The sequence below is a fragment of the Drosophila subpulchrella genome, unplaced genomic scaffold, assembly GCF_014743375.2.
Source record: "Drosophila subpulchrella strain 33 F10 #4 breed RU33 unplaced genomic scaffold, RU_Dsub_v1.1 Primary Assembly Seq19, whole genome shotgun sequence".
NCBI classification, from domain to species: domain Eukaryota; kingdom Metazoa; phylum Arthropoda; class Insecta; order Diptera; family Drosophilidae; genus Drosophila; species Drosophila subpulchrella.
Genome location: NW_023665521.1, coordinates 1 through 23,418, shown reverse-complemented (window position 1 = coordinate 23,418; position 23,418 = coordinate 1). Strand labels below are relative to the sequence as shown.

Below are 23,418 nucleotides of genomic sequence, written 5' to 3'. Positions count from 1 at the left end.
ACCTCCACGATATTTTTATATGGGACACAAAAAAAACTGCTTATAGGTATATATATTCCTGAATTTATATATCGTTTTTTGTAATATTAGATTTATTTAATAGATTAGATTCAATTTGATTGTACTTTTGGTATTATCACGTTTTTCAAAAATTTTCGTTATAAATGTCGGCATGTTTTTAGAAAGGGAGGGTTATGTGGGACAACCACGATCAACATTAGACATTCAAGCATCAACAAAAAATCGAAAAACTTTTAAACGCTATCTGAAAATAAATCATATGCGTTAATGAATGCATAATGCTTTATAAAAAACAAGAAAAATATTATTAAGTATATTTTTTAGATTTTTTTCTTTAATGTTAACTTGAGTGCGGCCTCAATGGGATTCATACATGAAACACATATTAGCAAATTTTGTAAAAACTGCTTATAAACATGCATCCAATGCTGTACTGTCTTGAGCAAAGACATGATATATCTAAGAAAACATCGAATAAATACAATATTTTAAAAGATTTATATTTTTAACAGTCAGAAAACCATTGCCGAATGTAGCTTGATAGCCAACTTCGTACGTAGCCAAGGGACAACTTGGAACAAGTAATAAAATACCTAAACTAATGATAAGTAAATATAATTGTAGTACTTATTTAAGTAAAAGGTTCAAATTTATTTTTTCATTAGCAAGTTACAAAATATTTTTAAGATATCATATTTTAAAATGGGTTTTTAAGAAAATTGCTCATGTTACGAATGTCTATGTTGAAGTTGATAAGGCAATAAAAGGTCGCAAAAACAAGATACTTACATTTTGAAAACATTACCTGCTTAATAGATCATTTAAGAATGTAAAACAATAAAAAGATTGTTAAGTTTTAGAATCTTAAGCACTAAAAATAAGAAAAATATGTTTGCACTTCAAACAATAATAGCAGAGCAAATGCCTGATGCCAGGCGCACAGTTAAAGTGCTCTCCTCCTCGATTCTCATCCGAACGAAGGAGGTTGGTAATAAGCGCGCGGCCCATTTTCTATACGAAAAAGTGTATTTTAGTGAAGAAAAATGTCTGATTCTGCAGTTGCAACGTCCGCTTCCCCAGTGGCTGCCCCGTCAGTGTCAGTTTGAGAAGAAGGGTGGCCACCAAGAAGGCATCTGGATCCGCTGCCCCAAAGGGTGAAAAGGGCTGCTGCCCCGCATCGCATCCGCCCAACTCAACAAATTGGTGACGCATCCATCAAGAATTTGAAGGAACGTGGCGGCTCATCGCTTCTGGCAATTAAGAAATACATCACTGCCACCTATAAATGCGATGCCCAGAAGCTGGCTCCATTCATCAAGAAATACTTGAAATCCGCCGTGGTCAATGGAAAGCTGATCCAAACCAAGGGAAAAGGGGCGTCTGCTCATTTAAACTGTCGGCCTCCGCCAAGAAGGATCCGAAGCCGAAGCCTGCGTCTGCTGAGAAGAAGGTGAAAAGCAAGAAGGTAGCCGTCAAGAAGACCGGATCCACCGCCAAGAAAGCTGCCGCCGGAGCTGACGAGAAGAAGCCCAAGGGCTAAGAAGGCTGTTACCACCAAAAAGACCGCAGAGAAGAAGAAAACCGAAAAGGCAAAGGCCAAGGATGCCAAGAAAACTGGAACCGTAAAGGCGAAGCCAAACAGCAGCGAAGGCCAAGTCGATCGCAGCGAAGCCAAAGGCGGCGAAAGCACCAAAGGCCAAGCCAGCGGCGTCTGCTAAGCCCAAAAAGGCGGTGAAAAAAGCAGCTGCCTCCTGCTACCGCTAAAAGCCGAAAGCCAAGACTACGGCTGCCAAGAAGTAAATTTAGCAAAAGTACAGTACCTGGTACCTGCTCGCAATCGCTATTTTAGATTTCGATATCTGAAATTAGTTTAAACAAGCCCTTTTCAGGGCTACAACGTTCGTTAACAAGAGAAGATACTTTCAATTTAAAACTTTGTACATTTTACTTATCCAATTATTTTGTTAGGCCGTTAGCATTTTTTTTTTAAAGAAGTGTGGCCGCATTGATTTCAGCAGCTGTACCAGAGTATCTTAAAATGCAAGTCAAAGAATGTTTCCTCGCCACTTTTTGCAGAAACTCGTTATCAATCGATGTTCATGATTTAATAACTATACTATAAAGCTCCAGAATAAGTTCTTCAGAAAAAAAAAACACAAATTGAACTTATATCACGAATTTGATTGGCAAATGGTATATTGAAAATGTAGTTTCTTTGGTAAAATGTGTTGTGGCCCTGAAAAGGGCCGTTTTGGATCTTTCTGCCCATACGCAGCAAGAGAAAATTACTTGGAGCTGGTGTACTTGGTGACAGCCTTGGTTCCCTCACTGACGGCGTGCTTGGCCAACTCTCCGGGCAGGAGCAGGCGAACAGCCGTTTGGATCTCCCGACTGGTTATGGTCGAGCGCTTGTTGTAGTGAGCCAGACGAGACGCCTCGGCAGCAATGCGCTCGAAGATATCATTCACAAAGCTGTTCATGATGCTCATTGCCTTCGACGAAATGCCGGTGTCAGGGTGGACCTGCTTCAGGACCTTGTAAATGTAGATGGCGTAGCTCTCCTTCCTCTTGCGCTTCTTCTTCTTATCGGTCTTGGTGATGTTCTTCTGGGCTTTGCCAGCCTTCTTGGCTGCCTTTCCACTAGTTTTCGGCGGCATTATTCACTTCACTTATGATTTCACAAACACAACTCACTGATCATAATGGTGCCCAAGCGCGTTCAGCTTTATACTTTTTTTCGAGCAATGTTTTCAGGTCTAAGGCACCCACCCCTAAATGAACGCGCAGGCAGACGCAAAAGTATAAATATGTGGCTACCCGGGGCTCGTCGAGCATTCGTTTTCAGTGTGTAAAGTGAACTAAGTGAAATACTCGTAAAGAAAAATGTCTGGTCGTGGAAAGGTGGCAAAGTGAAGGGAAAGGCAAAGTCCCGCTCTAACCGTGCCGGTCTTCAGTTCCCAGTGGGCCGTATTCACCGTTTGCTCCGCAAGGGCAACTATGCCGAGCGAGTTGGGGCCGGCGCTCCAGTTTACCTGGCTGCTGTGATGGAATATCTGGCCGCTGAGGTTCTCGAATTGGCTGGCAATGCTGCTTCGTGACAACAAGAAGACTAGGATTATTCCTCGTCATCTGCAGCTGGCCATCCGCAACGACGAGGAGTTGAACAAACTACTCTCCGGCGTCACCATTGCCCAGGGTGGGAGTGTTGCCCAACATCCAGGCTGTTCTGTTGCCCAAGAAGACCGAGAAGAAGGCTTAAACGTTTTTAAATGCGGAGCCTACTACATACTTGTACATAAAAAAATAAAACCCAACCGTCCTTTTCAGGACGACCAAGTTTTTACCAAAGAAGTGAAGATTTTCCAATACGTATATTATATCATTAAAACAAGAAATGTCGTTGAATAGCACTTGGTCAGAAATAAGATCTGGAATGTTCTAAGAAGTTCGTCGCCAAAAGACGCATTTCCGTTAATGCTGTATCTGCAAGCGGTACAGCTCTACCAAAATACATACCTGAAACCCTATACCCATTTGAAATTTAATTTTGGTTCAATGCAATATGTATATGCAGTATCAACTTTCGAGTTCCCGGTCAGTATGCCAATAAATCAAAAAATTATTTGAAAATTTGTCTCCTTCGAAAATTTGAATGGTGGTCCTGAAAAGACCGATTGCTGAATGAAGTACAAGCTGTACTAGTTTTTTAACCGCCGAAGCCGTACAGGGTGCGGCCTTGCCTCTTCAGAGCGTACACAACATCCATGGCTGTGACAGTCTTCCTCTTGGCGTGTTCGGTGTAGGTGACGGCATCGCGGATAACGTTCTCCAAGAAACACCTTCAGAACGCCACGTGTTTCCTCGTAAATGAGTCCCGAGATGCGCTTCACACCGCCGCGACGAGCCAAACGGCGGGATTGCTGGCTTAGTGATACCCTGGATGTTATCTCGCAGCACTTTGCGATGACGCTTGGCGCCTCCTTTTCCCAAGCCTTTGCCTCCTTTACCGCGACCAGTCATATTTCACTATTTTCTACTGTTAACACACTGCACGAAACGAAAGTCCACTGAAGAACTAATTCCTGATTTTCGACGCACTCTTATTTATACCTAAAACCCCAGAAACACGAGCGAGTCCGAACGATATGTGCGTCCGCTCTTCGCTCACCGCTCTCTGCTCGACAAGTGAGATGGCCTCTGCTTCCCTCTCTTTTCAACCCTCCTCGTTTTGCTATATAAGTAGGTAGCAAATGCAGCTATCGTTATTGTGTTGAAACGTGAAGTGAACGTGAACTCGAAAATGGCCCGTACCAAGCAAACCGCTCGGAAATCGACTGGTGGCAAGGCGCCACGCAAACAACTGGCTACTAAGGCGCTCGCAAGAGCGCACCAGCCACCGGAGGCGTGAAGAAGCCCCATCGGTATCGCCCTGGAACTGTTGCCCTGCGTGAGATCCCGTCGATACCAGAAGAGTACCGAGCTCCTGATCCGCAAGCTGCCTTTCCAGCGTCTGGTGCGTGAAATCGCTCAGGACTTCAAGACTGACCTGCGATTCCAGAGCTCGGCAGTGATGGCTCTGCAGGAAGCTAGCGAGGCCTATCTGGTTGGCCTCTTTGAAGATACCAACTTGTGCGCCATTCATGCCAAGCGTGTCACCATCATGCCAAAGACATCCAGTTGGCCCGTCGCATTCGCGGCGAGCGTGCTTAAGTGTGCGTGCTGCCAATGCGCTAACATACTTTGTACAAATCGTCCTTTTCAGGACCACAAATTACAGTCAATGAGATACAAATTTTTATCTGCAGGCTTCAACGTTAAAATAAAACAAAAAATTTTCGACTCGTTCCTTCGTAAGTGGAGTTAATAATTGTATGTAACTTTTTGTGATTTGATAGAAATTAGAATTGATAAAATCAATAAATATTGGATTGGTGGGGTTTTTTAATGCGATGGAGCTGCTATGCGGCAGGGATGGTCAAGACTTTCAAGCATCAGAAAAAAACTAAAAAATATTACATGCGAGATGAACAAAAATTAGCTAGGCTTGTGAATCTATTTGCTTAATAAAAACATAAACAGATTTAAAAATACATTTTTTATATTTTCTTTTTAATGTTCAAGTGCAACCTCCACGATATTTTTATATGGGACACAAAAAAACCTGCTTATAGGTATATATATTCCTGAATTTATATATCGTTTTTTTGTAATATTCGATTTATTTAATAGATTAGATTCAATTTGATTGTACTTTTGGTATTATCACGTTTTTCAAAAATTTTCGTTATAAATGTCGGCATGTTTTTAGAAAGGGAGGGTTATGTGGGACAACCACGATCAACATTAGACATTCAAGCATCAACAAAAAATCGAAAAACTTTTAAACGCTATCTGAAAATAAATCATATGCGTTAATGAATGCATAATGCTTTATAAAAAACAAGAAAAATATTATTAAGTATATTTTTTTAGATTTTTTTCTTTAATGTTAACTTGAGTGCGGCCTCAATGGGATTCATACATGAAACACATATTAGCAAATTTTGTAAAAACTGCTTATAACATGCATCCAATGCTGTACTGTCTTGAGCAAAGACATGATATATCTAAGAAAAACATCGAATAAATACAATATTTTAAAAGATTTCATATTTTTAACAGTCAGAAAACCATTGCCGAATGTAGCTTGATAGCCAACTTCGTACGTAGCCAAGGGACAACTTGGAACAAGTAATAAAATACCTAAACTAATGATAAGTAAATATAATTGTAGTACTTATTTAAGTAAAAGGTTCAAATTTATTTTTTCATTAGCAAGTTACAAAAATATTTTTAAGATATCATATTTTAAAATGGGTTTTAAGAAAATTGCTCATGTTACGAATGTCTATGTTGAAGTTGATAAGGCAATAAAAGGTCGCAAAAACAAGATACTTACATTTTGAAAACATTACCTGCTTAATAGATCATTTAAGAATGTAAAACAATAAAAGATTGTTAAGTTTTAGAATCTTAAGCACTAAAAATAAGAAAATATGTTTGCACTTCAAACAAATAATAGCAGAGCAAATGCCTGATGCCAGGCGCACAGTTAAGTGCTCTCCTCCTCGATTCTCATCCGAACGAAGGAGGTTGGTAATAAGCGCGCGGCCCATTTTCTATACGAAAAAGTGTATTTTAGTGAAGAAAAATGTCTGATTCTGCAGTTGCAACGTCCGCTTCCCCAGTGGCTGCCCCCGTCAGTGTCAGTTGAGAAGAAGGTGGCCACCAAGAAGGCATCTGGATCCGCTGCCCCAAAGGTGAAAAGGGCTGCTGCCCCGCCATCGCATCCGCCAACTCAACAAATGGTGGACGCATCCATCAAGAATTTGAAGGAACGTGGCGGCTCATCGCTTCTGGCAATTAAGAAATACATCACTGCCACCTATAAATGCGATGCCCAGAAGCTGGCTCCATTCATCAAGAAATACTTGAAATCCGCCGTGGTCAATGGAAAGCTGATCCAAACCAAGGGAAAAGGGGCGTCTGGCTCATTTAAACTGTCGGCCTCCGCCAAGAAGGATCCGAAGCCGAAGCCTGCGTCTGCTGAGAAGAAGGTGAAAAGCAAGAAGGTAGCCGTCAAGAAGACCGGATCCACCGCCAAGAAAGCTGCCGCCGGAGCTGACGAGAAGAAGCCCAAGGCTAAGAAGGCTGTTACCACCAAAAAGACCGCAGAGAAGAAGAAAACCGAAAAGGCAAAGGCCAAGGATGCCAAGAAAACTGGAACCGTAAAGGCGAAGCCAACAGCAGCGAAGGCCAAGTCGATCGCAGCGAAGCCAAAGGCGGCGAAAGCACCAAAGGCCAAGCCAGCGGCGTCTGCTAAGCCCAAAAAGGCGGTGAAAAAAGCAGCTGCTCCTGCTACCGCTAAAAAGCCGAAAGCCAAGACTACGGCTGCCAAGAAGTAAATTGAGCAAAAGTACAGTACCTGGTACCTGCTCGCAATCGCTATTTTAGATTTCGATATCTGAAATTAGTTTAAACAAGCCCTTTTCAGGGCTACAACGTTCGTTAACAAGAGAAAGATACTTTCAATTTAAAACTTTGTACATTTTACTTATCCAATTATTTTGTTAGGCCGTTAGCATTTTTTTTTTAAAGAAGTGTGGCCGCATTGATTTCAGCAGCTGTACCAGAGTATCTTAAAATGCAAGTCAAAGAATGTTCCTCGCCACTTTTTGCAGAAACTCGTTATCAATCGATGTTCATGATTTAATAACTATACTATAAAGCTCCAGAATAAGTTCTTCAGAAAAAAAAACACAAATTGAACTTATATCACGAATTTGATTGGCAAATGGTATATTGAAAATGTAGTTTCTTTGGTAAAATGTGTTGTGGCCCTGAAAAGGGCCGTTTTGGATCTTTCTGCCCATACGCAGCAAGAGAAAATTACTTGGAGCTGGTGTACTTGGTGACAGCCTTGGTTCCCTCACTGACGGCGTGCTTGGCCAACTCTCCGGGCAGGAGCAGGCGAACAGCCGTTTGGATCTCCCGACTGGTTATGGTCGAGCGCTTGTTGTAGTGAGCCAGACGAGACGCCTCGGCAGCAATGCGCTCGAAGATATCATTCACAAAGCTGTTCATGATGCTCATTGCCTTCGACGAAATGCCGGTGTCAGGGTGGACCTGCTTCAGGACCTTGTAAATGTAGATGGCGTAGCTCTCCTTCCTCTTGCGCTTCTTCTTCTTATCGGTCTTGGTGATGTTCTTCTGGGCTTTGCCAGCCTTCTTGGCTGCCTTTCCACTAGTTTTCGGCGGCATTATTCACTTCACTTATGATTTCACAAACACAACTCACTGATCATAATGGTGCCCAAGCGCGTTCAGCTTTATACTTTTTTTCGAGCAATGTTTTCAGGTCTAAGGCACCCACCCCTAAATGAACGCGCAGGCAGACGCAAAAGTATAAATATGTGGCTACCCGGGGCTCGTCGAGCATTCGTTTTCAGTGTGTAAAGTGAACTAAGTGAAATACTCGTAAAGAAAAATGTCTGGTCGTGGAAAAGGTGGCAAAGTGAAGGGAAAGGCAAAGTCCCGCTCTAACCGTGCCGGTCTTCAGTTCCCAGTGGGCCGTATTCACCGTTTGCTCCGCAAGGGCAACTATGCCGAGCGAGTTGGGGCCGGCGCTCCAGTTTACCTGGCTGCTGTGATGGAATATCTGGCCGCTGAGGTTCTCGAATTGGCTGGCAATGCTGCTCGTGACAACAAGAAGACTAGGATTATTCCTCGTCATCTGCAGCTGGCCATCCGCAACGACGAGGAGTTGAACAAACTACTCTCCGGCGTCACCATTGCCCAGGGTGGAGTGTTGCCCAACATCCAGGCTGTTCTGTTGCCCAAGAAGACCGAGAAGAAGGCTTAAACGTTTTAAATGCGGAGCCTACTACATACTTGTACATAAAAAATAAAACCCAACCGTCCTTTTCAGGACGACCAAGTTTTTACCAAAGAAGTGAAGATTTTTCAATACGTATATTATATCATTAAAACAAGAAATGTCGTTGAATAGCACTTGGTCAGAAATAAGATCTGGAATGTTCTAAGAAGTTCGTCGCCAAAAAGACGCATTTCCGTTAATGCTGTATCTGCAAGCGGTACAGCCTCTACAAAATACATACCTGAACCCATACCCATTTGAAATTTAATTTTGGTTCAATGCAATATGTATATGCAGTATCAACTTTCGAGTTCCCGGTCAGTATGCCAATAAATCAAAAAATTATTTGAAAATTTGTCTCCTTCGAAAATTTGAATGGTGGTCCTGAAAAGGACCGATTGCTGAATGAAGTACAAGCTGTACTAGTTTTTTAACCGCCGAAGCCGTACAGGGTGCGGCCTTGCCTCTTCAGAGCGTACACAACATCCATGGCTGTGACAGTCTTCCTCTTGGCGTGTTCGGTGTAGGTGACGGCATCGCGGATAACGTTCTCCAAGAACACCTTCAGAACGCCACGTGTTTCCTCGTAAATGAGTCCCGAGATGCGCTTCACACCGCCGCGACGAGCCAAACGGCGGATTGCTGGCTTAGTGATACCCTGGATGTTATCTCGCAGCACTTTGCGATGACGCTTGGCGCCTCCTTTTCCCAAGCCTTTGCCTCCTTTACCGCGACCAGTCATATTTCACTATTTTCTACTGTTAACACACTGCACGAAACGAAAGTCACTGAAGAACTAATTCCTGATTTTCGACGCACTCTTATTTATACCTAAAACCCCAGAAACACGAGCGAGTCCGAACGATATGTGCGTCCCGCTCTTCGCTCACCGCTCTCTGCTCGACAAGTGAGATGGCCTCTGCTTCCCTCTCTTTTCAACCCTCCTCGTTTTGCTATATAAGTAGGTAGCAAATGCAGCTATCGTTTATTGTGTTTTGAAACGTGAAGTGAACGTGAACTCGAAAATGGCCCGTACCAAGCAAACCGCTCGGAAATCGACTGGTGGCAAGGCGCCACGCAAACAACTGGCTACTAAGGCCGCTCGCAAGAGCGCACCAGCCACCGGAGGCGTGAAGAAGCCCCATCGGTATCGCCCTGGAACTGTTGCCCTGCGTGAGATCCGTCGATACCAGAAGAGTACCGAGCTCCTGATCCGCAAGCTGCCTTTCCAGCGTCTGGTGCGTGAAATCGCTCAGGACTTCAAGACTGACCTGCGATTCCAGAGCTCGGCAGTGATGGCTCTGCAGGAAGCTAGCGAGGCCTATCTGGTTGGCCTCTTTGAAGATACCAACTTGTGCGCCATTCATGCCAAGCGTGTCACCATCATGCCCAAAGACATCCAGTTGGCCCGTCGCATTCGCGGCGAGCGTGCTTAAGTGTGCGTGCTGCCAATGCGCTAACATACTTTGTACAAATCGGTCCTTTTCAGGACCACAAATTACAGTCAATGAGATACAAATTTTTATCTGCAGGCTTCAACGTTAAAATAAAAAAAAAAATTTTCGACTCGTTCCTTCGTAAGTGGAGTTAATAATTGTATGTAACTTTTTGTGATTTGATAGAAATTAGAATTGATAAAATCAATAAATATTGGATTGGGTGGGGTTTTTAATGCGATGGAGCTGCTATGCGGCAGGGATGGTCAAGACTTTCAAGCATCAGAAAAAAACTAAAAAATATTACATGCGAGATGAACAAAATTAGCTAGGCTTGTGAATCTATTTGCTTAATAAAACATAAACAGATTTAAAAATACATTTTTTATATTTTCTTTTTAATGTTAAGTGCAACCTCCACGATATTTTTATATGGGACACAAAAAAAACTGCTTATAGGTATATATATTCCTGAATTTATATATCGTTTTTTGTAATATTAGATTTATTTAATAGATTAGATTCAATTTGATTGTACTTTTGGTATTATCACGTTTTTCAAAAATTTTCGTTATAAATGTCGGCATGTTTTTAGAAAGGGAGGGTTATGTGGGACAACCACGATCAACATTAGACATTCAAGCATCAACAAAAAATCGAAAAACTTTTAAACGCTATCTGAAAATAAATCATATGCGTTAATGAATGCATAATGCTTTATAAAAAACAAGAAAAATATTATTAAGTATATTTTTTAGATTTTTTTCTTTAATGTTAACTTGAGTGCGGCCTCAATGGGATTCATACATGAAACACATATTAGCAAATTTTGTAAAAACTGCTTATAAACATGCATCCAATGCTGTACTGTCTTGAGCAAAGACATGATATATCTAAGAAAACATCGAATAAATACAATATTTTAAAAGATTTATATTTTTAACAGTCAGAAAACCATTGCCGAATGTAGCTTGATAGCCAACTTCGTACGTAGCCAAGGGACAACTTGGAACAAGTAATAAAATACCTAAACTAATGATAAGTAAATATAATTGTAGTACTTATTTAAGTAAAAGGTTCAAATTTATTTTTTCATTAGCAAGTTACAAAATATTTTTAAGATATCATATTTTAAAATGGGTTTTTTAAGAAAATTGCTCATGTTACGAATGTCTATGTTGAAGTTGATAAGGCAATAAAAGGTCGCAAAAACAAGATACTTACATTTTGAAAACATTACCTGCTTAATAGATCATTTAAGAATGTAAAACAATAAAAAGATTGTTAAGTTTTAGAATCTTAAGCACTAAAAATAAGAAAATATGTTTGCACTTCAAACAAATAATAGCAGAGCAAATGCCTGATGCCAGGCGCACAGTTAAAGTGCTCTCCTCCTCGATTCTCATCCGAACGAAGGAGGTTGGTAATAAGCGCGCGGCCCATTTTCTATACGAAAAAGTGTATTTTAGTGAAGAAAAATGTCTGATTCTGCAGTTGCAACGTCCGCTTCCCCAGTGGCTGCCCCGTCAGTGTCAGTTGAGAAGAAGGTGGCCACCAAGAAGGCATCTGGATCCGCTGCCCCAAAGGTGAAAAGGGCTGCTGCCCCGCCATCGCATCCGCCAACTCAACAAATGGTGGACGCATCCATCAAGAATTTGAAGGAACGTGGCGGCTCATCGCTTCTGGCAATTAAGAAATACATCACTGCCACCTATAAATGCGATGCCCAGAAGCTGGCTCCATTCATCAAGAAATACTTGAAATCCGCCGTGGTCAATGGAAAGCTGATCCAAACCAAGGGAAAAGGGGCGTCTGGCTCATTTAAACTGTCGGCCTCCGCCAAGAAGGATCCGAAGCCGAAGCCTGCGTCTGCTGAGAAGAAGGTGAAAAGCAAGAAGGTAGCCGTCAAGAAGACCGGATCCACCGCCAAGAAAGCTGCCGCCGGAGCTGACGAGAAGAAGCCCAAGGCTAAGAAGGCTGTTACCACCAAAAAGACCGCAGAGAAGAAGAAAACCGAAAAGGCAAAGGCCAAGGATGCCAAGAAAACTGGAACCGTAAAGGCGAAGCCAACAGCAGCGAAGGCCAAGTCGATCGCAGCGAAGCCAAAGGCGGCGAAAGCACCAAAGGCCAAGCCAGCGGCGTCTGCTAAGCCCAAAAAGGCGGTGAAAAAAGCAGCTGCTCCTGCTACCGCTAAAAAGCCGAAAGCCAAGACTACGGCTGCCAAGAAGTAAATTTAGCAAAAGTACAGTACCTGGTACCTGCTCGCAATCGCTATTTTAGATTTCGATATCTGAAATTAGTTTAAACAAGCCCTTTTCAGGGCTACAACGTTCGTTAACAAGAGAAAGATACTTTCAATTTAAAACTTTGTACATTTTACTTATCCAATTATTTTGTTAGGCCGTTAGCATTTTTTTTTTAAAGAAGTGTGGCCGCATTGATTTCAGCAGCTGTACCAGAGTATCTTAAAATGCAAGTCAAAGAATGTTCCTCGCCACTTTTTGCAGAAACTCGTTATCAATCGATGTTCATGATTTAATAACTATACTATAAAGCTCCAGAATAAGTTCTTCAGAAAAAAAAAACACAAATTGAACTTATATCACGAATTTGATTGGCAAATGGTATATTGAAAATGTAGTTTCTTTGGTAAAATGTGTTGTGGCCCTGAAAAGGGCCGTTTTGGATCTTTCTGCCCATACGCAGCAAGAGAAAATTACTTGGAGCTGGTGTACTTGGTGACAGCCTTGGTTCCCTCACTGACGGCGTGCTTGGCCAACTCTCCGGGCAGGAGCAGGCGAACAGCCGTTTGGATCTCCCGACTGGTTATGGTCGAGCGCTTGTTGTAGTGAGCCAGACGAGACGCCTCGGCAGCAATGCGCTCGAAGATATCATTCACAAAGCTGTTCATGATGCTCATTGCCTTCGACGAAATGCCGGTGTCAGGGTGGACCTGCTTCAGGACCTTGTAAATGTAGATGGCGTAGCTCTCCTTCCTCTTGCGCTTCTTCTTCTTATCGGTCTTGGTGATGTTCTTCTGGGCTTTGCCAGCCTTCTTGGCTGCCTTTCCACTAGTTTTCGGCGGCATTATTCACTTCACTTATGATTTCACAAACACAACTCACTGATCATAATGGTGCCCAAGCGCGTTCAGCTTTATACTTTTTTTCGAGCAATGTTTTCAGGTCTAAGGCACCACCCCTAAATGAACGCGCAGGCAGACGCAAAAGTATAAATATGTGGCTACCCGGGGCTCGTCGAGCATTCGTTTTCAGTGTGTTAAAGTGAACTAAGTGAAATACTCGTAAAGAAAAATGTCTGGTCGTGGAAAAGGTGGCAAAGTGAAGGGAAAGGCAAAGTCCCGCTCTAACCGTGCCGGTCTTCAGTTCCCAGTGGGCCGTATTCACCGTTTGCTCCGCAAGGGCAACTATGCCGAGCGAGTTGGGGCCGGCGCTCCAGTTTACCTGGCTGCTGTGATGGAATATCTGGCCGCTGAGGTTCTCGAATTGGCTGGCAATTGCTGCTCGTGACAACAAGAAGACTAGGATTATTCCTCGTCATCTGCAGCTGGCCATCCGCAACGACGAGGAGTTGAACAAACTACTCTCCGGCGTCACCATTGCCCAGGGTGGAGTGTTGCCCAACATCCAGGCTGTTCTGTTGCCCAAGAAGACCGAGAAGAAGGCTTAAACGTTTTTAAATGCGGAGCCTACTACATACTTGTACATAAAAAATAAAACCCAACCGTCCTTTTCAGGACGACCAAGTTTTTACCAAAGAAGTGAAGATTTTTCCAATACGTATATTATATCATTAAAACAAGAAATGTCGTTGAATAGCACTTGGTCAGAAATAAGATCTGGAATGTTCTAAGAAGTTCGTCGCCCAAAAAGACGCATTTCCGTTAATGCTGTATCTGCAAGCGGTACAGCCTCTACAAAATACATACCTGAACCCATATCCATTTGAAATTTAATTTTGGTTCAATGCAATATGTATATGCAGTATCAACTTTCGAGTTCCCGGTCAGTATGCCAATAAATCAAAAAATTATTTGAAAATTTGTCTCCATCGAAAATTTGAATGGTGGTCCTGAAAAGGACCGATTGCTGAATGAAGTACAAGCTGTACTAGTTTTTTTAACCGCCGAAGCCGTACAGGGTGCGGCCTTGCCTCTTCAGAGCGTACACAACATCCATGGCTGTGACAGTCTTCCTCTTGGCGTGTTCGGTGTAGGTGACGGCATCGCGGATAACGTTCTCCAAGAACACCTTCAGAACGCCACGTGTTTCCTCGTAAATGAGTCCCGAGATGCGCTTCACACCGCCGCGACGAGCCCAAACGGCGGATTGCTGGCTTAGTGATACCCTGGATGTTATCTCGCAGCACTTTGCGATGACGCTTGGCGCCTCCTTTTTCCCCAAGCCTTTGCCTCCTTTACCGCGACCAGTCATATTTCACTATTTTCTACTGTTAACACACTGCACGAAACGAAAGTCACTGAAGAACTAATTCCTGATTTTCGACGCACTCTTATTTATACCTAAAACCCCAGAAACACGAGCGAGTCCGAACGATATGTGCGTCCCGCTCTTCGCTCACCGCTCTCTGCTCGACAAGTGAGATGGCCTCTGCTTCCCTCTCTTTTCAACCCTCCTCGTTTTGCTATATAAGTAGGTAGCAAATGCAGCTATCGTTTATTGTGTTTTGAAACGTGAAGTGAACGTGAACTCGAAAATGGCCCGTACCAAGCAAACCGCTCGGAAATCGACTGGTGGCAAGGCGCCACGCAAACAACTGGCTACTAAGGCCGCTCGCAAGAGCGCACCAGCCACCGGAGGCGTGAAGAAGCCCCATCGGTATCGCCCCTGGAACTGTTTGCCCCTGCGTTGAGATCCGTCGATACCAGAAGAGTACCGAGCTCCTGATCCGCAAGCTGCCTTTCAGCGTCTGGTGCGTGAAATCGCTCAGGACTTCAAGACTGACCTGCGATTCCAGAGCTCGGCAGTGATGGCTCTGCAGGAAGCTAGCGAGGCCTATCTGGTTGGCCTCTTTGAAGATACCAACTTGTGCGCCATTCATGCCAAGCGTGTCACCATCATGCCCAAAGACATCCAGTTGGCCCGTCGCATTCGCGGCGAGCGTGCTTAAGTGTGCGTGCTGCCAATGCGCTAACATACTTTGTACAAATCGGTCCTTTTCAGGACCACAAATTACAGGTCAATGAGATACAAATTTTTATCTGCAGGCTTCAACGTTAAAATAAAAAAAAAAATTTTCGACTCGTTCCTTCGTAAGTGGAGTTAATAATTGTATGTAACTTTTTTGTGATTTGATAGAAATTAGAATTGATAAAATCAATAAATATTGGATTGGGTGGGGTTTTAATGCGATGGAGCTGCTATGCGGCAGGGTATGGTCAAGACTTTCAAGCATCAGAAAAAACTAAAAAATATTACATGCGAGATGAACAAAAATTAGCTAGGCTTGTGAATCTATTTGCTTAATAAAACATAAACAGATTTAAAAATACATTTTTTATATTTTCTTTTTAATGTTAAGTGCAACCTCCACGATATTTTTATATGGGACACAAAAAAAACTGCTTTATAGGTATATATATTCCTGAATTTATATATCGTTTTTTGTAATATTAGATTTATTAATAGATTAGATTCAATTTGATTGTACTTTTGGTATTATCACGTTTTTTCAAAAATTTTCGTTATAAATGTCGGCATGTTTTTAGAAAGGGAGGGTTATGTGGGACAACCACGATCAACATTAGACATTCAAGCATCAACAAAAATCGAAAAACTTTTAAACGCTATCTGAAAATAAATCATATGCGTTAATGAATGCATAATGCTTTATAAAAAACAAGAAAAATATTATTAAGTATATTTTTTAGATTTTTTTCTTAATGTTAACTTGAGTGCGGCCTCAATGGGATTCATACATGAAACACATATTAGCAAATTTTGTAAAAACTGCTTATAAACATGCATCCAATGCTGTACTGTCTTGAGCAAAGACATGATATATCTAAGAAAACATCGAATAAATACAATATTTTAAAAGATTTATATTTTAACAGTCAGAAAACCATTGCCGAATGTAGCTTGATAGCCAACTTCGTACGTAGCCAAGGGACAACTTGGAACAAGTAATAAAATACCTAAACTAATGATAAGTAAATATAATTGTAGTACTTATTTAAGTAAAAGGTTCAAATTTATTTTTTCATTAGCAAGTTACAAAATATTTTTAAGATATCATATTTTAAAATGGGTTTTTAAGAAAATTGCTCATGTTACGAATGTCTATGTTGAAGTTGATAAGGCAATAAAAGGTCGCAAAAACAAGATACTTACATTTTGAAAACATTACCTGCTTAATAGATCATTTAAGAATGTAAAACAATAAAAAGATTGTTAAGTTTTAGAATCTTAAGCACTAAAAATAAGAAAATATGTTTGCACTTCAAACAAATAATAGCAGAGCAAATGCCTGATGCCAGGCGCACAGTTAAAGTGCTCTCCTCCTCGATTCTCATCCGAACGAAGGAGGTTGGTAATAAGCGCGCGGCCCATTTTCTATACGAAAAAGTGTATTTTAGTGAAGAAAAATGTCCGCTTCCCCAGTGGCTGCCCCGTCAGTGTCAGTTGAGAAGAAGGTGGCCACCAAGAAGGCATCTGGATCCGCTGCCCCAAAGGTGAAAAGGGCTGCTGCCCCGCCATCGCATCCGCCAACTCAACAAATGGTGGACGCATCCATCAAGAATTTGAAGGAACGTGGCGGCTCATCGCTTCTGGCAATTAAGAAATACATCACTGCCACCTATAAATGCGATGCCCAGAAGCTGGCTCCATTCATCAAGAAATACTTGAAATCCGCCGTGGTCAATGGAAAGCTGATCCAAACCAAGGGAAAAGGGGCGTCTGGCTCATTTAAACTGTCGGCCTCCGCCAAGAAGGATCCGAAGCCGAAGCCTGCGTCTGCTGAGAAGAAGGTGAAAAGCAAGAAGGTAGCCGTCAAGAAGACCGGATCCACCGCCAAGAAAGCTGCCGCCGGAGCTGACGAGAAGAAGCCCAAGGCTAAGAAGGCTGTTACCACCAAAAAGACCGCAGAGAAGAAGAAAACCGAAAAGGCAAAGGCCAAGGATGCCAAGAAAACTGGAACCGTAAAGGCGAAGCCAACAGCAGCGAAGGCCAAGTCGATCGCAGCGAAGCCAAAGGCGGCGAAAGCACCAAAGGCCAAGCCAGCGGCGTCTGCTAAGCCCAAAAAGGCGGTGAAAAAAGCAGCTGCTCCTGCTACCGCTAAAAAGCCGAAAGCCAAGACTACGGCTGCCAAGAAGTAAATTTAGCAAAAGTACAGTACCTGGTACCTGCTCGCAATCGCTATTTTAGATTTCGATATCTGAAATTAGTTTAAACAAGCCCTTTTCAGGGCTACAACGTTCGTTAACAAGAGAAAGATACTTTCAATTTAAAACTTTGTACATTTTACTTATCCAATTATTTTGTTAGGCCGTTAGCATTTTTTTTTTAAAGAAGTGTGGCCGCATTGATTTCAGCAGCTGTACCAGAGTATCTTAAAATGCAAGTCAAAGAATGTTCCTCGCCACTTTTTGCAGAAACTCGTTATCAATCGATGTTCATGATTTAATAACTATACTATAAAACTCCAGAATAAGTTCTTCAGAAAAAAAAACACAAATTGAACTTATATCACGAATTTGATTGGCAAATGGTATATTGAAAATGTAGTTTCTTTGGTAAAATGTGTTGTGGCCCTGAAAAGGGCCGTTTTGGATCTTTCTGCCCATACGCAGCAAGAGAAAATTACTTGGAGCTGGTGTACTTGGTGACAGCCTTGGTTCCCTCACTGACGGCGTGCTTGGCCAACTCTCCGGGCAGGAGCAGGCGAACAGCCGTTTGGATCTCCCGACTGGTTATGGTCGAGCGCTTGTTGTAGTGAGCCAGACGAGACGCCTCGGCAGCAATGCGCTCGAAGATATCATTCACAAAGCTGTTCATGATGCTCATTGCCTTCGACGAAATGCCGGTGTCAGGGTGGACCTGCTTCAGGACCTTGTAAATGTAGATGGCGTAGCTCTCCTTCCTCTTGCGCTTCTTCTTCTTATCGGTCTTGGTGATGTTCTTCTGGGCTTTGCCAGCCTTCTTGGCTGCCTTTCCACTAGTTTTCGGCGGCATTATTCACTTCACTTATGATTTCACAAACACAACTCACTGATCATAATGGTGCCCAAGCGCGTTCAGCTTTATACTTTTTTTCGAGCAATGTTTTCAGGTCTAAGGCACCCACCCCTAAATGAACGCGCAGGCAGACGCAAAAGTATAAATATGTGGCTACCCGGGGCTCGTCGAGCATTCGTTTTCAGTGTGTAAAGTGAACTAAGTGAAATACTCGTAAAGAAAAATGTCTGGTCGTGGAAAAGGTGGCAAAGTGAAGGGAAAGGCAAAGTCCCGCTCTAACCGTGCCGGTCTTCAGTTCCCAGTGGGCCGTATTCACCGTTTGCTCCGCAAGGGCAACTATGCCGAGCGAGTTGGGGCCGGCGCTCCAGTTTACCTGGCTGCTGTGATGGAATATCTGGCCGCTGAGGTTCTCGAATTGGCTGGCAATGCTGCTCGTGACAACAAGAAGACTAGGATTATTCCTCGTCATCTGCAGCTGGCCATCCGCAACGACGAGGAGTTGAACAAACTACTCTCCGGCGTCACCATTGCCCAGGGTGGAGTGTTGCCCAACATCCAGGCTGTTCTGTTGCCCAAGAAGACCGAGAAGAAGGCTTAAACGTTTTAAATGCGGAGCCTACTACATACTTGTACATAAAAAATAAAACCCAACCGTCCTTTTCAGGACGACCAAGTTTTTACCAAAGAAGTGAAGATTTTCCAATACGTATATTATATCATTAAAACAAGAAATGTCGTTGAATAGCACTTGGTCAGAAATAAGATCTGGAATGTTCTAAGAAGTTCGTCGCCAAAAAGACGCATTTCCGTTAATGCTGTATCTGCAAGCGGTACAGCCTCTACAAAATACATACCTGAACCCATACCCATTTGAAATTTAATTTTGGTTCAATGCAATATGTATATGCAGTATCAACTTTCGAGTTCCCGGTCAGTATGCCAATAAATCAAAAAATTATTTGAAAATTTGTCTCCTTCGAAAATTTGAATGGTGGTCCTGAAAAGGACCGATTGCTGAATGAAGTACAAGCTGTACTAGTTTTTTAACCGCCGAAGCCGTACAGGGTGCGGCCTTGCCTCTTCAGAGCGTACACAACATCCATGGCTGTGACAGTCTTCCTCTTGGCGTGTTCGGTGTAGGTGACGGCATCGCGGATAACGTTCTCCAAGAACACCTTCAGAACGCCACGTGTTTCCTCGTAAATGAGTCCCGAGATGCGCTTCACACCGCCGCGACGAGCCAAACGGCGGATTGCTGGCTTAGTGATACCCTGGATGTTATCTCGCAGCACTTTGCGATGACGCTTGGCGCCTCCTTTTCCCAAGCCTTTGCCTCCTTTACCGCGACCAGTCATATTTCACTATTTTCTACTGTTAACACACTGCACGAAACGAAAGTCACTGAAGAACTAATTCCTGATTTTCGACGCACTCTTATTTATACCTAAAACCCCAGAAACACGAGCGAGTCCGAACGATATGTGCGTCCCGCTCTTCGCTCACCGCTCTCTGCTCGACAAGTGAGATGGCCTCTGCTTCCCTCTCTTTTCAACCCTCCTCGTTTTGCTATATAAGTAGGTAGCAAATGCAGCTATCGTTTATTGTGTTTTGAAACGTGAAGTGAACGTGAACTCGAAAATGGCCCGTACCAAGCAAACCGCTCGGAAATCGACTGGTGGCAAGGCGCCACGCAAACAACTGGCTACTAAGGCCGCTCGCAAGAGCGCACCAGCCACCGGAGGCGTGAAGAAGCCCCATCGGTATCGCCCTGGAACTGTTGCCCTGCGTGAGATCCGTCGATACCAGAAGAGTACCGAGCTCCTGATCCGCAAGCTGCCTTTCCAGCGTCTGGTGCGTGAAATCGCTCAGGACTTCAAGACTGACCTGCGATTCCAGAGCTCGGCAGTGATGGCTCTGCAGGAAGCTAGCGAGGCCTATCTGGTTGGCCTCTTTGAAGATACCAACTTGTGCGCCATTCATGCCAAGCGTGTCACCATCATGCCCAAAGACATCCAGTTGGCCCGTCGCATTCGCGGCGAGCGTGCTTAAGTGTGCGTGCTGCCAATGCGCTAACATACTTTGTACAAATCGGTCCTTTTCAGGACCACAAATTACAGTCAATGAGATACAAATTTTTATCTGCAGGCTTCAACGTTAAAATAAAAAAAAAACTTTTCGACTCGTTCCTTCGTAAGTGGAGTTAATAATTGTATGTAACTTTTTGTGATTTGATAGAAATTAGAATTGATAAAATCAATAAATATTGGATTGGGTGGGGTTTTTAATGCGATGGAGCTGCTATGCGGCAGGGATGGTCAAGACTTTCAAGCATCAGAAAAAAACTAAAAAATATTACATGCGAGATGAACAAAAATTAGCTAGGCTTGTGAATCTATTTGCTTAATAAAACATAAACAGATTTAAAAATACATTTTTTATATTTTCTTTTTAATGTTAAGTGCAACCTCCACGATATTTTTATATGGGACACAAAAAAAACTGCTTATAGGTATATATATTCCTGAATTTATATATCGTTTTTTGTAATATTAGATTTATTTAATAGATTAGATTCAATTTGATTGTACTTTTGGTATTATCACGTTTTTCAAAAATTTTCGTTATAAATGTCGGCATGTTTTTAGAAAGGGAGGGTTATGTGGGACAACCACGATCAACATTAGACATTCAAGCATCAACAAAAAATCGAAAAACTTTTAAACGCTATCTGAAAATAAATCATATGCGTTAATGAATGCATAATGCTTTTAAAAAAACAAGAAAAATATTATTAAGTATATTTTTTAGATTTTTTTCTTTAATGTTAACTTGAGTGCGGCCTCAATGGGATTCATACATGAAACACATATTAGCAAATTTTGTAAAAACTGCTTATAAACATGCATCCAATGCTGTACTGTCTTGAGCAAAGACATGATATATCTAAGAAAACATCGAATAAATACAATATTTTAAAAGATTTATATTTTTAACAGTCAGAAAACCATTGCCGAATGTAGCTTGATAGCCAACTTCGTACGTAGCCAAGGGACAACTTGGAACAAGTAATAAAATACCTAAACTAATGATAAGTAAATATAATTGTAGTACTTATTTAAGTAAAAGGTTCAAATTTATTTTTTCATTAGCAAGTTACAAAATATTTTTAAGATATCATATTTTAAAATGGGTTTTTAAGAAAATTGCTCATGTTACGAATGTCTATGTTGAAGTTGATAAGGCAATAAAAGGTCGCAAAAACAAGATACTTACATTTTGAAAACATTACCTGCTTAATAGATCATTTAAGAATGTAAAACAATAAAAAGATTGTTAAGTTTTAGAATCTTAAGCACTAAAAATAAGAAATATGTTTGCACTTCAAACAAATAATAGCAGAGCAAATGCCTGATGCCAGGCGCACAGTTAAAGTGCTCTCCTCCTCGATTCTCATCCGAACGAAGGAGGTTGGTAATAAGCGCGCGGCCCATTTTCTATACGAAAAAGTGTATTTTAGTGAAGAAAAATGTCTGATTCTGCAGTTGCAACGTCCGCTTCCCCAGTGGCTGCCCCGTCAGTGTCAGTTGAGAAGAAGGTGGCCACCAAGAAGGCATCTGGATCCGCTGCCCCAAAGGTGAAAAGGGCTGCTGCCCCGCCATCGCATCCGCCAACTCAACAAATGGTGGACGCATCCATCAAGAATTTGAAGGAACGTGGCGGCTCATCGCTTCTGGCAATTAAGAAATACATCACTGCCACCTATAAATGCGATGCCCAGAAGCTGGCTCCATTCATCAAGAAATACTTGAAATCCGCCGTGGTCAATGGAAAGCTGATCCAAACCAAGGGAAAAGGGGCGTCTGGCTCATTTAAACTGTCGGCCTCCGCCAAGAAGGATCCGAAGCCGAAGCCTGCGTCTGCTGAGAAGAAGGTGAAAAGCAAGAAGGTAGCCGTCAAGAAGACCGGATCCACCGCCAAGAAAGCTGCCGCCGGAGCTGACGAGAAGAAGCCCAAGGCTAAGAAGGCTGTTACCACCAAAAAGACCGCAGAGAAGAAGAAAACCGAAAAGGCAAAGGCCAAGGATGCCAAGAAAACTGGAACCGTAAAGGCGAAGCCAACAGCAGCGAAGGCCAAGTCGATCGCAGCGAAGCCAAAGGCGGCGAAAGCACCAAAGGCCAAGCCAGCGGCGTCTGCTAAGCCCAAAAAGGCGGTGAAAAAAGCAGCTGCTCCTGCTACCGCTAAAAAGCCGAAAGCCAAGACTACGGCTGCCAAGAAGTAAATTTAGCAAAAGTACAGTACCTGGTACCTGCTCGCAATCGCTATTTTAGATTTCGATATCTGAAATTAGTTTAAACAAGCCCTTTTCAGGGCTACAACGTTCGTTAACAAGAGAAAGATACTTTCAATTTAAAACTTTGTACATTTTACTTATCCAATTATTTTGTTAGGCCGTTAGCATTTTTTTTTTTAAAGAAGTGTGGCCGCATTGATTTCAGCAGCTGTACCAGAGTATCTTAAAATGCAAGTCAAAGAATGTTCCTCGCCACTTTTTGCAGAAACTCGTTATCAATCGATGTTCATGATTTAATAACTATACTATAAAACTCCAGAATAAGTTCTTCAGAAAAAAAAACACAAATTGAACTTATATCACGAATTTGATTGGCAAATGGTATATTGAAAATGTAGTTTCTTTGGTAAAATGTGTTGTGGCCCTGAAAAGGGCCGTTTTGGATCTTTCTGCCCATACGCAGCAAGAGAAAATTACTTGGAGCTGGTGTACTTGGTGACAGCCTTGGTTCCCTCACTGACGGCGTGCTTGGCCAACTCTCCGGGCAGGAGCAGGCGAACAGCCGTTTGGATCTCCCGACTGGTTATGGTCGAGCGCTTGTTGTAGTGAGCCAGACGAGACGCCTCGGCAGCAATGCGCTCGAAGATATCATTCACAAAGCTGTTCATGATGCTCATTGCCTTCGACGAAATGCGTGTCAGGGTGGACCTGCTTCAGGACCTTGTAAATGTAGATGGCGTAGCTCTCCTTCCTCTTGCGCTTCTTCTTCTTATCGGTCTTGGTGATGTTCTTCTGGGCTTTGCCAGCCTTCTTGCTGCCTTTCCACTAGTTTTCGGCGGCATTATTCACTTCACTTATGTTTCACAACTAAACTCACTGATCATAATGGTGCCCAAGCCGCGTTTGAGCTTTATACTTTTTTTCGAGCAATGTTTCAGGTCCTAAGCACCCACCCCTAAATGAACCGCAGGCAGACGCAAAAGTATAAATATGTGGCTACCCGTGGCTCGTCGAGCATTCGTTTTCAGTGTGTAA

General features: G+C 42.6%; 19 protein-coding genes and 2 pseudogenes across 22 annotated transcripts; 12 read left to right on the top strand and 9 right to left on the bottom strand.

Annotated features, from left to right (window-relative positions):
• Window positions 1-2,199: 2,199 nt before the first annotated feature.
• On the bottom strand, window positions 2,200-2,900 carry LOC119559198 (histone H2B). Of its 2 annotated transcripts, XM_037872264.1 has the most exons (2): window positions 2,716-2,900; window positions 2,200-2,661 (listed from the first exon to the last, which is right to left on the bottom strand). In XM_037872264.1, exon 2 carries the CDS (start codon window positions 2,508-2,510, stop codon window positions 2,307-2,309), a length of 204 nt encoding a protein of 67 aa, XP_037728192.1. In that variant the 5' UTR covers window positions 2,511-2,661; window positions 2,716-2,900; the 3' UTR covers window positions 2,200-2,306. The 2 variants fall into 2 exon arrangements, with proteins under 2 accessions (XP_037728192.1, XP_037728191.1); XM_037872263.1 differs by having other exon boundaries at window positions 2,200-2,897.
• LOC119559247 lies at window positions 2,724-3,280 on the top strand (annotated as a pseudogene).
• A 417-nt stretch (window positions 3,281-3,697) lies between these two features.
• LOC119559216 (histone H4-like) lies at window positions 3,698-4,076 on the bottom strand. Its single transcript, XM_037872286.1, is given in 3 exon segments — window positions 3,698-3,856; window positions 3,858-3,935; window positions 3,937-4,076. Coding segments are annotated over 3 exon segments (312 nt in total). The 5' UTR covers window positions 4,042-4,076; the 3' UTR covers window positions 3,698-3,727.
• Window positions 4,077-4,166: 90 nt separating this feature from the next.
• LOC119559246 (histone H3-4-like) lies at window positions 4,167-4,805 on the top strand. The gene is given in 4 exon segments (XM_037872318.1): window positions 4,167-4,206; window positions 4,394-4,476; window positions 4,478-4,731; window positions 4,784-4,805. Coding segments are annotated over 4 exon segments (399 nt in total).
• A 1,406-nt stretch (window positions 4,806-6,211) lies between these two features.
• LOC119559180 lies at window positions 6,212-7,333 on the top strand (annotated as a pseudogene).
• Window positions 7,334-7,393: 60 nt separating this feature from the next.
• Window positions 7,394-8,019, bottom strand: LOC119559200 (histone H2B). Of its 2 annotated transcripts, XM_037872266.1 has the most exons (2): window positions 7,859-8,019; window positions 7,394-7,804 (listed from the first exon to the last, which is right to left on the bottom strand). In XM_037872266.1, the coding sequence occupies exon 2, from the start codon at window positions 7,651-7,653 to the stop codon at window positions 7,450-7,452; it is 204 nt and encodes a 67-aa protein (XP_037728194.1). In that variant the 5' UTR covers window positions 7,654-7,804; window positions 7,859-8,019; the 3' UTR covers window positions 7,394-7,449. The 2 variants fall into 2 exon arrangements, with proteins under 2 accessions (XP_037728194.1, XP_037728193.1); XM_037872265.1 differs by having other exon boundaries at window positions 7,394-8,017.
• On the top strand, window positions 7,994-8,490 carry LOC119559188 (histone H2A). Its single transcript, XM_037872249.1, has one exon. It carries the CDS (start codon window positions 8,048-8,050, stop codon window positions 8,420-8,422), a length of 375 nt encoding a protein of 124 aa, XP_037728177.1. The 5' UTR covers window positions 7,994-8,047; the 3' UTR covers window positions 8,423-8,490.
• A 325-nt stretch (window positions 8,491-8,815) lies between these two features.
• Window positions 8,816-9,220, bottom strand: LOC119559208 (histone H4). The gene has a single exon (XM_037872279.1). The coding sequence runs from the start codon at window positions 9,177-9,179 to the stop codon at window positions 8,868-8,870; it is 312 nt and encodes a 103-aa protein (XP_037728207.1). The 5' UTR covers window positions 9,180-9,220; the 3' UTR covers window positions 8,816-8,867.
• A 219-nt stretch (window positions 9,221-9,439) lies between these two features.
• LOC119559182 (histone H3) lies at window positions 9,440-9,932 on the top strand. The gene has a single exon (XM_037872242.1). It carries the CDS (start codon window positions 9,463-9,465, stop codon window positions 9,871-9,873), a length of 411 nt encoding a protein of 136 aa, XP_037728170.1. The 5' UTR covers window positions 9,440-9,462; the 3' UTR covers window positions 9,874-9,932.
• Window positions 9,933-11,331: 1,399 nt separating this feature from the next.
• LOC119559174 (histone H1-like) lies at window positions 11,332-12,193 on the top strand. Its single transcript, XM_037872235.1, has one exon. It carries the CDS (start codon window positions 11,352-11,354, stop codon window positions 12,102-12,104), a length of 753 nt encoding a protein of 250 aa, XP_037728163.1. The 5' UTR covers window positions 11,332-11,351; the 3' UTR covers window positions 12,105-12,193.
• Window positions 12,194-12,482: 289 nt separating this feature from the next.
• On the bottom strand, window positions 12,483-13,064 carry LOC119559204 (histone H2B). Its single transcript, XM_037872274.1, has one exon. It carries the CDS (start codon window positions 12,959-12,961, stop codon window positions 12,590-12,592), a length of 372 nt encoding a protein of 123 aa, XP_037728202.1. The 5' UTR covers window positions 12,962-13,064; the 3' UTR covers window positions 12,483-12,589.
• A 95-nt stretch (window positions 13,065-13,159) lies between these two features.
• On the top strand, window positions 13,160-13,564 carry LOC119559193 (histone H2A-like). Its single transcript, XM_037872253.1, is given in 2 exon segments — window positions 13,160-13,391; window positions 13,393-13,564. Coding segments are annotated over 2 exon segments (375 nt in total). The 5' UTR covers window positions 13,160-13,187; the 3' UTR covers window position 13,564.
• A 448-nt stretch (window positions 13,565-14,012) lies between these two features.
• On the bottom strand, window positions 14,013-14,327 carry LOC119559245 (histone H4-like). The gene has a single exon (XM_037872316.1). It carries the CDS (start codon window positions 14,325-14,327, stop codon window positions 14,013-14,015), a length of 315 nt encoding a protein of 104 aa, XP_037728244.1.
• A 283-nt stretch (window positions 14,328-14,610) lies between these two features.
• On the top strand, window positions 14,611-15,024 carry LOC119559244 (histone H3-like). Its single transcript, XM_037872315.1, has 2 exons — window positions 14,611-14,749; window positions 14,810-15,024. Exons 1-2 carry the CDS (start codon window positions 14,611-14,613, stop codon window positions 15,022-15,024), a joined length of 354 nt encoding a protein of 117 aa, XP_037728243.1.
• Window positions 15,025-16,501: 1,477 nt separating this feature from the next.
• On the top strand, window positions 16,502-17,233 carry LOC119559238 (histone H1-like). Its single transcript, XM_037872308.1, has one exon. It carries the CDS (start codon window positions 16,502-16,504, stop codon window positions 17,231-17,233), a length of 732 nt encoding a protein of 243 aa, XP_037728236.1.
• Window positions 17,234-17,610: 377 nt separating this feature from the next.
• LOC119559202 (histone H2B) lies at window positions 17,611-18,288 on the bottom strand. 2 transcript variants are annotated; one of them, XM_037872271.1, is made up of 2 exons: window positions 18,127-18,288; window positions 17,611-18,072 (listed from the first exon to the last, which is right to left on the bottom strand). In XM_037872271.1, exon 2 carries the CDS (start codon window positions 17,919-17,921, stop codon window positions 17,718-17,720), a length of 204 nt encoding a protein of 67 aa, XP_037728199.1. In that variant the 5' UTR covers window positions 17,922-18,072; window positions 18,127-18,288; the 3' UTR covers window positions 17,611-17,717. The 2 variants fall into 2 exon arrangements, with proteins under 2 accessions (XP_037728199.1, XP_037728198.1); XM_037872270.1 differs by having other exon boundaries at window positions 17,611-18,285.
• On the top strand, window positions 18,262-18,765 carry LOC119559183 (histone H2A). The gene has a single exon (XM_037872244.1). It carries the CDS (start codon window positions 18,316-18,318, stop codon window positions 18,688-18,690), a length of 375 nt encoding a protein of 124 aa, XP_037728172.1. The 5' UTR covers window positions 18,262-18,315; the 3' UTR covers window positions 18,691-18,765.
• Window positions 18,766-19,083: 318 nt separating this feature from the next.
• On the bottom strand, window positions 19,084-19,488 carry LOC119559207 (histone H4). The gene has a single exon (XM_037872278.1). The coding sequence runs from the start codon at window positions 19,445-19,447 to the stop codon at window positions 19,136-19,138; it is 312 nt and encodes a 103-aa protein (XP_037728206.1). The 5' UTR covers window positions 19,448-19,488; the 3' UTR covers window positions 19,084-19,135.
• Window positions 19,489-19,707: 219 nt separating this feature from the next.
• LOC119559181 (histone H3) lies at window positions 19,708-20,521 on the top strand. Its single transcript, XM_037872241.1, has one exon. It carries the CDS (start codon window positions 19,731-19,733, stop codon window positions 20,139-20,141), a length of 411 nt encoding a protein of 136 aa, XP_037728169.1. The 5' UTR covers window positions 19,708-19,730; the 3' UTR covers window positions 20,142-20,521.
• A 1,077-nt stretch (window positions 20,522-21,598) lies between these two features.
• Window positions 21,599-22,460, top strand: LOC119559242 (histone H1-like). The gene has a single exon (XM_037872313.1). It carries the CDS (start codon window positions 21,619-21,621, stop codon window positions 22,369-22,371), a length of 753 nt encoding a protein of 250 aa, XP_037728241.1. The 5' UTR covers window positions 21,599-21,618; the 3' UTR covers window positions 22,372-22,460.
• A 277-nt stretch (window positions 22,461-22,737) lies between these two features.
• LOC119559243 (histone H2B) lies at window positions 22,738-23,071 on the bottom strand. The gene has a single exon (XM_037872314.1). The coding sequence runs from the start codon at window positions 23,058-23,060 to the stop codon at window positions 22,857-22,859; it is 204 nt and encodes a 67-aa protein (XP_037728242.1). The 5' UTR covers window positions 23,061-23,071; the 3' UTR covers window positions 22,738-22,856.
• Between the last annotated feature and the right edge of the window lie 347 nt (window positions 23,072-23,418).

What these genes read in the sequence shown, in the direction of transcription:
- LOC119559182 (XM_037872242.1), top strand. Translation starts at nt 9,463, where the DNA reads ATGGCCCGTACCAAGCAAACCGCTCGGAAATCGACTGGTGGCAAGGCG.
- LOC119559188 (XM_037872249.1), top strand. Translation starts at nt 8,048, where the DNA reads ATGTCTGGTCGTGGAAAAGGTGGCAAAGTGAAGGGAAAGGCAAAGTCC.
- LOC119559245 (XM_037872316.1), bottom strand. Translation starts at nt 14,327, where the DNA reads ATGACTGGTCGCGGTAAAGGAGGCAAAGGCTTGGGGAAAAAGGAGGCG.
- LOC119559183 (XM_037872244.1), top strand. Translation starts at nt 18,316, where the DNA reads ATGTCTGGTCGTGGAAAAGGTGGCAAAGTGAAGGGAAAGGCAAAGTCC.
- LOC119559202 (XM_037872270.1), bottom strand. Translation starts at nt 18,089, where the DNA reads ATGCCGCCGAAAACTAGTGGAAAGGCAGCCAAGAAGGCTGGCAAAGCC.
- LOC119559208 (XM_037872279.1), bottom strand. Translation starts at nt 9,179, where the DNA reads ATGACTGGTCGCGGTAAAGGAGGCAAAGGCTTGGGAAAAGGAGGCGCC.
- LOC119559174 (XM_037872235.1), top strand. Translation starts at nt 11,352, where the DNA reads ATGTCTGATTCTGCAGTTGCAACGTCCGCTTCCCCAGTGGCTGCCCCG.
- LOC119559200 (XM_037872265.1), bottom strand. Translation starts at nt 7,821, where the DNA reads ATGCCGCCGAAAACTAGTGGAAAGGCAGCCAAGAAGGCTGGCAAAGCC.
- LOC119559238 (XM_037872308.1), top strand. Translation starts at nt 16,502, where the DNA reads ATGTCCGCTTCCCCAGTGGCTGCCCCGTCAGTGTCAGTTGAGAAGAAG.
- LOC119559204 (XM_037872274.1), bottom strand. Translation starts at nt 12,961, where the DNA reads ATGCCGCCGAAAACTAGTGGAAAGGCAGCCAAGAAGGCTGGCAAAGCC.
- LOC119559207 (XM_037872278.1), bottom strand. Translation starts at nt 19,447, where the DNA reads ATGACTGGTCGCGGTAAAGGAGGCAAAGGCTTGGGAAAAGGAGGCGCC.
- LOC119559198 (XM_037872263.1), bottom strand. Translation starts at nt 2,678, where the DNA reads ATGCCGCCGAAAACTAGTGGAAAGGCAGCCAAGAAGGCTGGCAAAGCC.
- LOC119559244 (XM_037872315.1), top strand. Translation starts at nt 14,611, where the DNA reads ATGGCCCGTACCAAGCAAACCGCTCGGAAATCGACTGGTGGCAAGGCG. An exon ending in TCGGTATCGCCCCTGGAACT is followed by an intron (nt 14,750 to 14,809) that starts GTTTGCCCCTGC and finishes CTGATCCGCAAG; the next exon opens with CTGCCTTTCAGCGTCTGGTG.
- LOC119559181 (XM_037872241.1), top strand. Translation starts at nt 19,731, where the DNA reads ATGGCCCGTACCAAGCAAACCGCTCGGAAATCGACTGGTGGCAAGGCG.
- LOC119559242 (XM_037872313.1), top strand. Translation starts at nt 21,619, where the DNA reads ATGTCTGATTCTGCAGTTGCAACGTCCGCTTCCCCAGTGGCTGCCCCG.
- LOC119559243 (XM_037872314.1), bottom strand. Translation starts at nt 23,060, where the DNA reads ATGAGCATCATGAACAGCTTTGTGAATGATATCTTCGAGCGCATTGCT.